The sequence below is a fragment of the Scyliorhinus canicula genome, chromosome 3, assembly GCF_902713615.1.
Source record: "Scyliorhinus canicula chromosome 3, sScyCan1.1, whole genome shotgun sequence".
NCBI classification, from domain to species: Eukaryota; Metazoa; Chordata; class Chondrichthyes; order Carcharhiniformes; family Scyliorhinidae; genus Scyliorhinus; species Scyliorhinus canicula.
The window spans coordinates 208,066,432-208,078,983 of record NC_052148.1 but is presented as its reverse complement, the minus strand read 5'-3'; the positions used below and the strand labels follow the sequence as shown (position 1 = coordinate 208,078,983).

General features: G+C 47.5%; 1 protein-coding gene across 8 annotated transcripts in view; it reads left to right on the top strand.

Annotated features, from left to right (window-relative positions):
- The window catches only part of sorcs2 (sortilin-related VPS10 domain containing receptor 2), an 840,628-nt gene that overhangs the window by 584,960 nt on the left and 243,116 nt on the right, over positions 1 to 12,552 (top strand). For 7 of the 8 annotated variants that reach the window (XM_038792097.1, XM_038792096.1, XM_038792100.1 and 4 more), the window contains one exon: positions 10,273 to 10,437. In XM_038792097.1, the coding sequence (XP_038648025.1) occupies positions 10,273 to 10,437 (165 nt within the window). Of the gene's footprint in view, positions 1 to 10,269; positions 10,438 to 12,552 lie in introns of all 8 variants that reach the window. The other variant, XM_038792103.1, reaches the window with a different exon arrangement.

Below are 12,552 nucleotides of genomic sequence, written 5' to 3'. Positions count from 1 at the left end.
CTCCCATCTCCATTTCAGCTCTTCTAAAACTTTGCTGCCTATCTCCTATCCTGCACTGTCTAAACTCATCACCCTTGTCTTTTCACTGACCTACATTAGCTTCTGGTGTCCAAGTGTCTCAAACTTGAAAACCTCATCCTTTTTCTAAAACCTTCATGACACTAATTGCTCCCACCCACCCCTTTACAAAGTTGAGGATTACAACATCCTACTTACTCCCTTTCAAACTTATAATTCTTCTGACTGTGGCCTTTTCGTGCTCCTCATCTTTAGCAATCATGCCTTAAAACTGCTTAGGTGGGACACTCTGAAAATCCATTCCTGAATTCTGCTGCCTCTCTGCTTCCCTCTCTTCCCTTAAGATCCTCTTAAAATCAATTTTTGACAATGCTGTATATAGTTATCCAATTTAAAAGATCCTCTTTTGATTTAGTGTCCATTTCATTGACTGTGACTTTGTGAATACTTTAGGGTATTTTTCTACATTAAAGGCTCCATTTAAGTGCACGTTGTTTTATAAATATTTGTGTAAAATCAGCCAAAGTAACATGCATTGACATGCAGGTAGAAAACAAATACTGGGTTTATTTCGATGTCCAATAACCTCCACTGCCCGAAGTGACCTGCATCCAGGTTGGGGTTTCTATACTGGTGAGGTTTCACCTTGAAATTAAAATGAAAATGAAAATCGCTTATTGTCACGAGTAGGCTTCGAATGAAGTTACTGTGAAAAGCCTCTAGTCGCCACATTCCGGCGCCTGTTCGGGGAGGCTGTTATGGGAATCGAACCGTGCTGCTGACCTGCCTTGGTCTGCTTTCAAAGCCAGCGATTTAGCCCAGTGTGCTAAACAGCCCCTTGTTAAGGAGGAAACCCTGCCCCCGTTACCGGTGAAGCTCATATTCTGTGCAGGTCACGGGGAATCTGATAGTCCTTATACTGCGACCTCTACAGGGGTTATAACAATTTGCAATGAAGTACACATTACAGAATAAGGCTTTATTGGACCTTTTACTATGGACCTGGGTTTCTATGTCAGGAACTGTATTTGAAATCCTTGTACTGTAGTTGATTAAATTCTGCAACAGACCCTAAGATCCGTACATAGATGTCTAAAATGTTATTTTTACTGAAGAGTTTGCATCTTTTGTTACTGCACATGTATGCATAAGACGATTAAAGGTTCAAGCGAGAAACTTAATTGTTGTGATATGTGTAGAAATGTAATCTGGATTAAGTGCTTTGTGTGTTTATTTAACAAACGTAATCAGCTATTTCAGAGGAGCATGTGATGAATTTTGCCTAATTTGATACCAATTATACCCTCAGTTCAATAATAGTCCCTTAGAGTGAGAAAATATCATTAGATTTACCAGCAGTCTGAGAGGAAGTATTCTGATTGGGGAGGGTGGGGGGGGGGGGGGGGGGGGGGGCAGTGCGGTCCAAGGGCAACTCTATACTCTTGACTGTCAAAAAACATGCTCAGCCAATATGTTATCTTGCAGTTGAACCAGCCAGCTGTTGCTGATCTGAACAGGGATTTGTATTATCCTTGACGCCTCCAAGACTTAAGCAGCAGTCAAATACTCTTTCAGTGTCCCAGAATCATGTTCCCATTCAAACTCACTTGTTCTACTTATCAGTTGATGCTGCAAAAATTAAGATCTTGAGACCAAGCTACAGAATAGTGATAGCTGGTCATTTAATGGGAATGTATAATACTCGATTTGCCCAGACGCATTAAAAAGTTATTTTTCAGGTTTTCATGAACTATTTTTATGGTAGAATCCAATTTGAGGTGTCTATCAGGAGATGTCAGCAAGGTAATGGACTACATTATAGTTCTAATAAAGCCTTGCTTATTCTTCATCAGTGAATCATTACTGTTGCTCGCTTTAGAATAATTATCATAGGTAACTTGAATTCAACCACAAGAGATGGGGGGCGGAATTCTCCGTTGCGCGATGCAGAAATCGTAATCAGTGCTCCGGCGGAGAATCGATTCCAACGGCAGATTCAGAGCCGGCGCCGATTTGACGGCAGTTGCGACTCTCTACCCCCGATGAGCCGAGTTCCTGACGGCGCGGGACACGTGTGCGGCTGCGGACTATGTCCAGCGCCGCCACACTCAGCCGGGATCCATGCCACTGGCCGGGGGGGGCATCTGTCAGGGCTGGTGGGGAGGACTGGTGGGTGGGGGTGGCTGGAGGGTGGCCGGGAGGTGGGCTGTGGGGTTGCGGTCAGCAGGTAGGTTGCGCACACGGCAGGCGCCATATTGTACAGCGTGACCGGTGCAGGTCGTCAGCTGTGTGCATGCGTGGCCCAGGACCCGCCTGTTCCATGGCCGCTCATGCGGTGCCGGTGCTAGCCCATCACTGGTACCAGAATCGGTGAGGGGTTCGCACTGATTTTTTAACGTGCACCTCCCGCAGATTCTCCTTTTGAGCCGGCACTTAGCCTCAGGAACGGAGAATACAGTCTGGGGTTTGTTTGTACTACATTTCAAGGAGCTGGTTACAGCCGCTGTTGAGGAGGAAGGGGTGGGGAAATTGGGGTACTTGGGGCGGAATTCTGTGCTCCCGGGAAAAATCATGAAGGCCGTTGTGAACTCGGCCGAGTTTCAGGACGGCCTTGAAGGCCACTCCTCTCACCGTATTCACCCCCACCTGGGGGGCTAGGAGCGACGCTCCATTATTCCCGGCGGCCGCGAATGACGCGATGGTGGCACCTATGTGACAGCAGCCACTCATGCGCAGGTTGGCTGGCTCCAACCCGCGCATGCGCGGCTGACGTCACGACGGCTGACGGCTCAAACTCGCGCATGCGCGGTGGCCGTCTTCCCCTCCGCTGCCCCGCAAGACGTGGCAGCTTGATCCTGCAGGGCGGCGGAGGGGAAAGAGTGCGTTGTTTTGAGACGCCGGCCCGACGATCGGTGGGCACCGATCGCGGGCCAGTCCCCTCCCGAGCACGGCCGTGGTGCTCCCTCCCCTCTCCGACCCCCACAAGCTTCAAACGGGCCTTTGGCCTCCATGTTCACGACGGCAGCGACCAGGTGTGGTTGCTGTCGTCGTGAAACGGTCGCGAATGGCAGGCCGCTCGGCCTATCCGGGTCGGAGAATCGCCGGTCGCCGTGTAAAATGGCGAGCAACGATTCCTCCGAGCCGGGGGTGGGAGAATCGCGGGGGGCACCAGAGGGGCATGAAATTAGTCGCCCGGCCCTCCCGCGATTCTCCCACCCGGCGTGGGGAGCGGAGAATTGAGCCCTTGGTCATTAGGGAGGGGGTGTTGTGTTGTTTTTTTCTATGCTATTTTGTGTATTTAAAATGTTAAAGTATCAAAAACTTGAATGAAAATAGTTTTAAAAAAAAAGATATCCTGAATCCAGTTTCCAACATAGACATTCACGGAACTTGGATGTAATTCTCCCATTTTGGGACTAAGTCCTGTGGTGGGGCAGGAATGTGGAGTGTTTCCCGCTCCGAAGGCTGGAGGGAAGACACACCAAATCTTCCAGCCCGACCTGATTAATTATGAAACAGGGTGTTTTGCACCATATTCTGTGGTGGGGCAGGCCTGATGGCATGCAGTCTGCCATCCAATCCAGGCGCTAAATTGAAAAGGCGCCCAACATCACTGACCCTCTGTTGACGGGAGAAGATGGAGCTCCAAATTGGCACTTCCAGGGCTACTGGAGCACTGCCCTGACACATCCCCGAGTAGCTGAGGGCTAAAATGGCCTCCAAAACCCCGGCATGGTCATCAAGTCTGGTCGTTGTTTATGGAAACCCAATAGTGATTCCCACTGGTGCCACGTCATGCCGGCAGGTGGGAACACTGCACGTTACTTGAAGAATCAGCGTTAATTTGATTTTGAATATTTGAATCTATTTAAATGATAGGTAATCAGGTTCACGCCCTGAACCTGATTATGTCTGCTGGGAGACCTTGGGAACCTGTTTGGCATCCGACGCAAATCCCGTTTCCGGCCTCTCCCAGAATTTTCCTGACATTGCGGGAGGGCAACTTGAAAATCGCCTCTCTTACCTTGCATGCCTCAAACTGGGAGCAAAAGTCACCTCGCTGTTAGATTATTCACATTATGTTAGCTTGCAAAAGCTTAAAAATAATGAACTGAGCTAACCATTTAGATTTAGTTAACAGAGCAGCAGATTTTTCTTGGTGTATCTTCTGAATACCACATGCCTAAATTTAATCACAAAGTGAGTGCAGACTGGAAATTGATATTGGACAAAAGCTTGGCTTCAAATAAATAGCTATCATATATATAAAAAATATTCATCTGCCTGTGCTTTCTGTCTGTAACGTCCATAATCAATTCATTTGTCCACAGTCATAATGGAAACTGACTGTAAATTAATATCCTGCCATGGGAAAAGTTATTATTATGGTTGTAGTTCATCATTGCCACGCTTAGGGTGGACTCTGCTGACTTCCCTCTGATTAAGTTGCTTCATCTGGCATTAATTTGCATTGCATCCCCTCTCAGAATTGGTATGCATTTTCCTGATTCATTTCTGAGTGATGGCAGGTATGGACTCAAGCTTGTGCTGATTGTATTTGGCCCAGTCCCATCAGAGCAGGGAATAATCATGTAACGCTTTGTGTTCATTACATGATGTGTATTTGAAACAAAGTGCGGCCAGAAAGATGAGAGGTTGTTTGATGCTTACTTTGGTTGGCGCATTTCTTTGCCTGTTACTCAGGCTGCAAAGTAATTAGGTCGGATCAGGGAGAGGAAAACTCTTGCTGTTCCGACCTGCTGGAATGTACCCTTCCCTATCTCTGCCCATTATAAATCACCACTATCATCTTTGGAGAAGTTCACAGGCTGCCTCATCTTGTTGCCTGGGTCACTTTATGGTATCGTGTAGAACTCGTGGGAGGAAAATTCTGGGTAAGAATTCATGGTGCCCACTGGAATCATCGGTGAATCAACTTCTATTGTCCATTGTGAATATTAAAGAAGATGTTAATCCCTTTCAATTAAATAAATGAAACAAACAGCCAGTAATTTGTAGGTGTATGGAGTTTTGGAGGTGCCAAAATGGATTAGTTTAAGATTAATTATATTTCTAACCACATTCAAGACTGTTTGCAGTCTTCATATTTTGTACAGACTGAAACCCTCTGAGAGAATGCTGTAAATGAGCTGATGGATTTGTGCAGACTTCAATCTCTGAAAGACATTCCTCTGAGCTTGGTAGCAAATTGCACTTTTCACAGTATGCTGCCTAATGCCCAATAAATTACTGGGTAGATTTCTGGAATTAGTATTCCATATGGATAGTTGCGCTTTTACAGAGCAGTTTCTATTTGCTTTTGTTTAAAGGGCATTGTCTCGAATGAGTGATTTATCAATAAGATTAATACAGCAGGCAACTTAAGGCTCTTTCAGTGTGTAGGCTACTTCAAGTGCTTTTAATAACCTCAACTAGCACTTCAGAATCCTGTCAAAGCTGTTTGTTTAATTGTACATTATACTAGAGGGATGCGGGTGCTTCTGATCAGCATCGGCAAAATGGTCTCACACCAGATATAAAGAGAGATACCTAAGGCATTGCAGTACAGATGGGAAGACATTCATTTCCGTAACACCCTGTGCTGTGGAATTTCTGCAGACTTCATACAAAAAATGGGAGACTGAAAAGAAATCTATGCCTGACGTTATATAGCTGCTTGACATTATCAGTTTTCTTTTTACTTAGAAGCGATCACGGTAAATATAATTGCCTGAGGTGTACACAGAGATTCTCCAAATTGCTTGCTGTAGCTTGGGAAGAAGATAGGGAAAGTCTTCTACAGAGGTTGTGGAGGAAAATTGGGAGAACTCCATCGAAAATTCAGGATTTTCTTATATTTACTGTTCATTCCTCATTCCTCTATTGTGCCCTGAAGATGCTGTATTTTGCTGGAGTGTGTTATCTTTCTCACATGCCCAGTCAGTGTCTGACCTTGGAAAGAGACTTATATTCATTTTTGGGTGGACATCAAAGGTGGGCTTAATCCTGCCCTATCAAAGGTGGGCCTAATCATGCCCCATCAAAGGTGGGCCCAATCCTACCCTATCAAAGGTGGGCCCAATCCTGCCCTATCAAAGGTGGGGCTAATCCTGCCCTATCAAAGGTGGGCCCAATCCTGCCCTATCAAAGGTGGGCCCAATCCTGCCCTATCAAAGGTGGGCCCAATCCTACCCTATCAAAGGTGGGCCCAATCCTACCCTATCAAAGGTGGGCCCAATCCTGCCCTATCAAAGGTGGGCCCAATCCTGCCCTATCAAAGGTGGGCCCAATCCTACCCTATCAAAGGTGGGCCCATTCCTACCCTATCAAAGGTGGGCCCAATCCTACCCTATCAAAGGTGGGCCCAATCCTGCCCTACCAAAGGTGGGCCCAATCCTGCCCTATCAAAGGTGGGCCCAATCCTGCCCTATCAAAGGTGGACCCAATCCTGCCCTATCAAAGGTGGACCCAATCCTACCCTATCAAAGGTGGGCCCAATCCTATCCTATCAAAGGTGGGCCCAATCCTGCCCTATCAAAGGTGGGCCCAATCCTGCCCTATCAAAGGTGGGCCCAATCCTGCTTCTCGCAAAGATGGGTTCTCGCAAAGGTGGGCATCTCCCGTGGCTGGTTCTAACCTCCTGATCATTCAGGATGGAATGCTTGAGGTTCAGGCTGACAAACCCCCTCATGCTAAACTCCCAATTTCAGTTGTTGCAATCTTATAATTTAATAGCACTGTGCCGACTCTTTCCCCAGTAAAGTGGGAAAGAAAGAGGGCCCGATTTTAACTCTGAGTGGCTGAGTTTTGAATATGTTAAAATCAGGTATAAAGTGAGCTACCAACAGTGGTCTTAGAACTGTTTTTTTTTTAATAAATGTTTTTTATTCAGTTTTCATGTTTTATATTGAACAAATTACAAATTGTTAGAGAGAGAAAAAAAAACACGCAAAAATTAACATATATATTTACAGGTGAGCATCTTCGTAGTAATAACTGTGGCCTCCCCCTCTTTGCCGGCATACATATTTTACATTCCCCAACATGTTTATTGGCATTTATTTAGTTTGATTTTGGGCCTTAGCTAGCCATCAAACCCCCGTAACGAGCCCGTAGCCCCCCCCCCCCCCCCCCTCCCCGCCGGCTACCTTCCCCCGACTATTCTTCCTCTTGTACGTTGACCACAAACAGGTCCCGGAACAATTGCATGAATGGCTCCCACGTTCTGTGGAAGCCGTCGTCCGACCCTCGGATGGCGAATTTGATTTTCTCCATTTGGAGAGAATCCGAGAGGTCGGACAGCCAGTCAGCAGCTCTGGGCGGTGCTGCTGACCGCCAGCCAAACAGGATTCTACGGCGGGCGATCAGGGAGGCAAAGGCAAGGGCGTCCGCCCTCCTCCCCAGGAATAGATCTGGCTGGTCTGAAACCCCGAAGACCGCCACTATCGGGCATGGCTCCACCCTCACCCCCACCACTTTGGACATAGCCTCGAAGAAGGCTGTCCAGTACTCCACAAGTCTGGGGCAAGACCAGAACATGTGGGGCGTGGTTGGCCGGGCCTCTTTGGCACCGCTCACATCTGTCCTCCACCTCCGGGAAGAACCTACTCATACGGTTTCTCGTTAAGTGGGCTCTATGTACCACTTTTAGTTGCGTCAGGCTGAGCCTTGCACACGTGGAGGTGGAGTTGACCCTATGCAGTGCTTCGCTCCAGAGTCCCCACCCTATCTCCATCCCCAGGTCGTCCTCCCATTTCCTTCTTGTTGCGTCCAGTACGGTGTCGTCCCTATCTACCAGTCGGCCATACATGTCACTACAGTTCCCTTTCTCTAGGATACTTGCATCCAGTAGGTCTTCCAGTAGTGTCTGTCGTGGCGGTTGTGGGTACGTCCTTGTCTCCTTTCGTAGGAAGTTTTTGAGCTGCAGGTACCGTAGCTCGTTCCCCCCAGCTAGCTGAAATTTCTCTGTCAGTTCGTCCAGTGTTGCGATCCTGTCGTCCGTGTATAGGTCCCTGACTGTCAGTGTCCCCCCGTCCTGTCTCCACCTTTTGAAGGTGGCGTCAGTCAGTGCTGGTTTGAACCTATGGTTGTTGCAGATGGGAGCCTTGTCCGACATTTTGTTCAGGCCAAATTGCTGCCGCAGTTGGTTCCAGGATTGGAGGGTGGCTGTCACCACTGGGCTGCTGGAGTGTTTTTTGGGTGGGGATGGGAGTGCTGCCGTGGCGAGGGCCCGGAGGGAGGTCCCATGCAGGAGGCCTCCTCCGCACGCACCCACTCGGCTTCTGGCTCCTGGATCCATCCCCTTACTCGCTCGGCTGTTGCCGCCCAGTGGTAGAATTGTAGATTCGGGAGGGCTAGCCCCCCCCTGGATTTTGTTTTCTGTAGGACCTTCTTTGGGATCCTAGCATTTTTACCCCCCCATACGAATGCCATGATAAGTTTGTCCAGCGCTATGAAGAAAGCCTTGGGGATGTAGATCGGAATGGATCTAAACAGGAAGAGGAACCCGGGCAATACGTTCATTTTGATCGTCTGGACTCTTCCTGCGAGGGAGAGTGGGAGTGTGTTCCATCTTTGCAGGTCCTTTTTTACTTCCTCCGCCAGGCTGGTGAGGTTCCATTTGTGGATCCCTTTCCAGTCATGGGCTATTTGGATCCCCAGGTAGCGGAATTTATGTCGGGCTTGTTTGAAAGGCAGCCCCTTTAATGCCCCCCCCCCCCCCCCCCCCCCCCCCCCCCCCCCCTTGCTGGTGTACTGGGAAGATCTCGCTTTTGCTCATGTTGAGTTTGTAGCCCGAGAAGGCTCCAAACTCTTTCAGGAGCGCGATGATTCCGTCCATGCTGCTTTGTGGGTCCGAGATGTAGAGGAGCAGATCGTCTGCATAGAGTGAGACTCTGTGCTCTCTGCCTCCCCTTCGGATCCCCCTCCAATTTTTTGCTGCCCTGAGCGCAATTGCTAGCGGTTCGATTGCTAGTGCGAACAGCAGTGGGGACAGTGGGCATCCTTGTCTGGTGCCCCTGTGCAGCTGGAAGTATTGGGAGTTGGTATTGTGTCTTAGAACTGTTTTGATAGAAGTCTGAAAATGGATCTATTGCCTATTCTTTCATCTCTAAGGTATTTTTTGACTTGAGTAGACCCATGAAATAGAAAAGTGAAGCCACTGACTTAAATCAAAACATAAATCTCACCTCATTATTGACTCAAATGTAGTGCGTTCTTTGGCCGCTCCTCCCATCTTTCAGTCTCTGTTATCTTTGAACTAATCCTAATTTCTGCTTCCAATTTCTTATTTTGCACCAAATCCTGTTCACACATCACTCCTTAGCTTGCTGATCCACATGGACTACTATTTGATTTTAAAATTCCCATTCTTGCCTCCAAAACATCCAACCCAACAACTCTCTGAGACAGCCTTTAAGCCTGCAATTCTGGCCTCTTTCATATCCCTGATTTTATTCATTAATCACGCCTTCAGCTGCTGAGGCCCAAAGCTCCAGAATTCCTTTACTAAATTTCCCTGCCTCAATACCTTACGTTCAGAAGCTTAATAAAACCTACGGCCGCAATTTTCCAGCTCTGCTGTGGAGTCCTTTCCCACAGTGCAGGCAGCTTGCCATTCACCTCCGGCATGCTCTTCCGGTCGTGCTGAGGCCAATGGCAATCTGCATGGTGCGCCTGGGGTCCCGCTGGGGAACCTGCAGCAAGGGTTGACATTGACGGGACTGGAAAATCCTGCTGGTGGGAAGGGCCGGAAAATCCCACCCTTCCCTTTGACCGACATTTTGATCACTTGTATTAATTTCTCTTAATGTGGCTTGGTGCAAATCCTGTTGGAAAATCGTGAAGCATTTTGGAACGTTGTACTCTGTTGAAGGGACTATGTAAGAGCAAGTAGTTCTTGCTTCTGTCCTACATCCTACATCCTGACAGTCTGTTAATCCACCACGGCCTTAACCACAGGCAAAGCACCAAGTTAGAACGTTCTTATGTCCTATGCTATAGTATATAGAGACATTTTTCAACAATGTAATTCTGGGGGTGGAACCTCACCCTCTGGTGGCACATGTCTGAAATTCAGATGTTTGCTGCAAATGATTAGTTGGATAGAATACCATGCACACTCAATTTCCAATATGTGGCTGCAATGTTGAAGCCCTCCATTGATGCTGCAAAGTTGGAAAAGTACGTCTTTATTGAATGCACCATTGTTACTGATACAACAAATGATCAGTTTTCTTTTTTATTCTATTTAAGATAATCCTCGTCAGTTCATCGATGAATGATCGTGATCAGAGCCTCTTTGTGAGCACGGATGAGGGAGCCAACTTTCAAAAACAGCAGATTTTCTTCTCTCTGGAGACGTTGGTTTTTCACCCAAAAGAAGAAGATAAATTGCTCGTGTACAGCAAGGAGGGTCGAGTAAGTATGGTCATACACTGAATCTTTTTTGTTGGAGTACAAAAATAGTGCAAGCTCTCACTGGGGTTGCCAACCGTTTGGGATTCTCCTAGACTCTTCAGAAATTAAAGATTAATCATCAGGCTCCTTGACACCGCTGCAAGCATTAAAAATGTATTCCCCCTCCCACCACCCTCCTTTCTTTGAATGCTTTTGTTTATTGATTTTAAAATTATTGACGATTGGGGAAAATGGCTATTTGATAGTCGAGGCGTATCCAATTAGTCGAGGCGTATCCAACTAAGAGTCAGTTCGCTATTGGTATGAGGAGGCAGTGTTCTGTGGGGGCGGAAGTGCTTGTTGACCAGTGGTGGGAGCGTTGGAGCTGGGTAATCGATGGCAAACAGGCTGCGATCGACCAGAATTCGAAACCCCCAACTCACTGGAGCTGGAAGCTCAGTCCTAAATTACAAGACGGGAGGCAGAGAGAATGATAAATTAAACCTTTTTTGTTAAGATTTTGAGTACCCAATTCATTTTTTCCAATTACGGGGCAATTTAGTGTGGCCAATTCACCTATCTTGCACATCCTTTTGGGTTGTTGGGGTGAGACCCACGCAGATACTGGGAGAATGTGACCTGGGGCTGGGATTGAACCCTGGTCCTCGGTGCCGCGAGGCAGCAGTGCTAACCACTGCGCAGCCGTGCTGCCCTTAAATTAAACTTCTTCCCAGTACAAAGCAAGAAGGGAATGTTAGTTTTGGGAGCCCCACTGCTACATGGAATTTTTATTTGTCTGCCCTTTTGTTCTGCTTGTGTTAATCTGAAAGGGTATTGTTTCTTATGTTGGGATGTTCTTAGTTCCAACACAGTGAACAGCCTTTTCCACAAATGCTGCTTAATTATTGCCACTTGGGACAGATTCTGCAACAGCAGGTACCACAGGTTCGTGCTGTACTGATGACTAATTTGTTTACTTTAATTTCTCTTTAAGCTGTAAACAAACATGAGCTGTGATGATTCAGTCACGTCATTGCACACTCGCTTTTCAGAACAACACGGGTTGCCATCGTGTTCATTAGAAAAAGGCCATGAGTCTCCTGTGATGCATGTGTGGATAATGCTGCTAGGAGAGAAAGAAGGAAGGAAAGAATGGTTCCCAGCATTCCTATCTGACCCTGTCCCTCTCTTCAGAAGGCTATATTCACCCAGAGTGGTCAGGGAACAAACAATGAGATTTGTGTGCATTATTAAGAGGTCCTCACAGAAATCTGCCAACTGCTGTAGCCATAACTTTAATTCTCCAAGGGAGGCACGGGCATTGCCGGTGACTGTGAAGGTGATCATGGCTACTGATGTTTGCTTATCTGGCTCCCCCCTGGCTGTTGCTTGAGGTATTAGTCATAGAGTCATGGAGGTCTACAGCACAGAAAAGACCCTTTGGCCCATCACATCTGTGCTGGTCAAAAACAATCACCTTTTAAAAAATTAATTTGCGGGATGTGGGCGTCACTGGTTAGGCCAGCATTTATTGCCCATCCCTAGTTGCCCGTCAGAAGGTGGTGGTCAGTTGCCTTCCTGAACCACTGCAGTCCTTCAGGTGTAGGTACACCCACTGTGCTGTCAGGGAGGGAGTTCCAGGATTTTGTCCCAGCGTCAGCAAAGGAACGGCGATATATTTCCAAGTCAGGGCGGTGAGTGACTTGGAGGGGAACCTCCAGGTGGTGGGGTTCCCAGGTATCTGCTGCTTTTGTCCTTCTGGATAGTAGTGGTCATGGGTTTGGCAGGTGCTGTTGAAGGAACCTTTGGTGAGCTACTGCAATACATCTTGTAGATGCTACACATGGCTGCCACTGTTTGTCGGTGATGGAGGGTTTGAATGTTTGTGGAAGGAGGAGCAATCAGCTTTGTCCTGGATGGTGTCGAGCTTCTTGAGTGTTGTTGGAGCTGCACTCATCCAGGCAAGTGGAGAGTATTCCATTACACTCCTGACTTGTGCCTTGTAGATGGTTGACAGGCTTTGGAGGGTCAGGAGGTGAGTTACTTGCCATAGGATTCCTAGCCTTTGACCTGCCCTGGTAGCCACAGTATTAATATGCCTAGTCCAGTTCAGTTTCTGATCAATGATAACCCCTA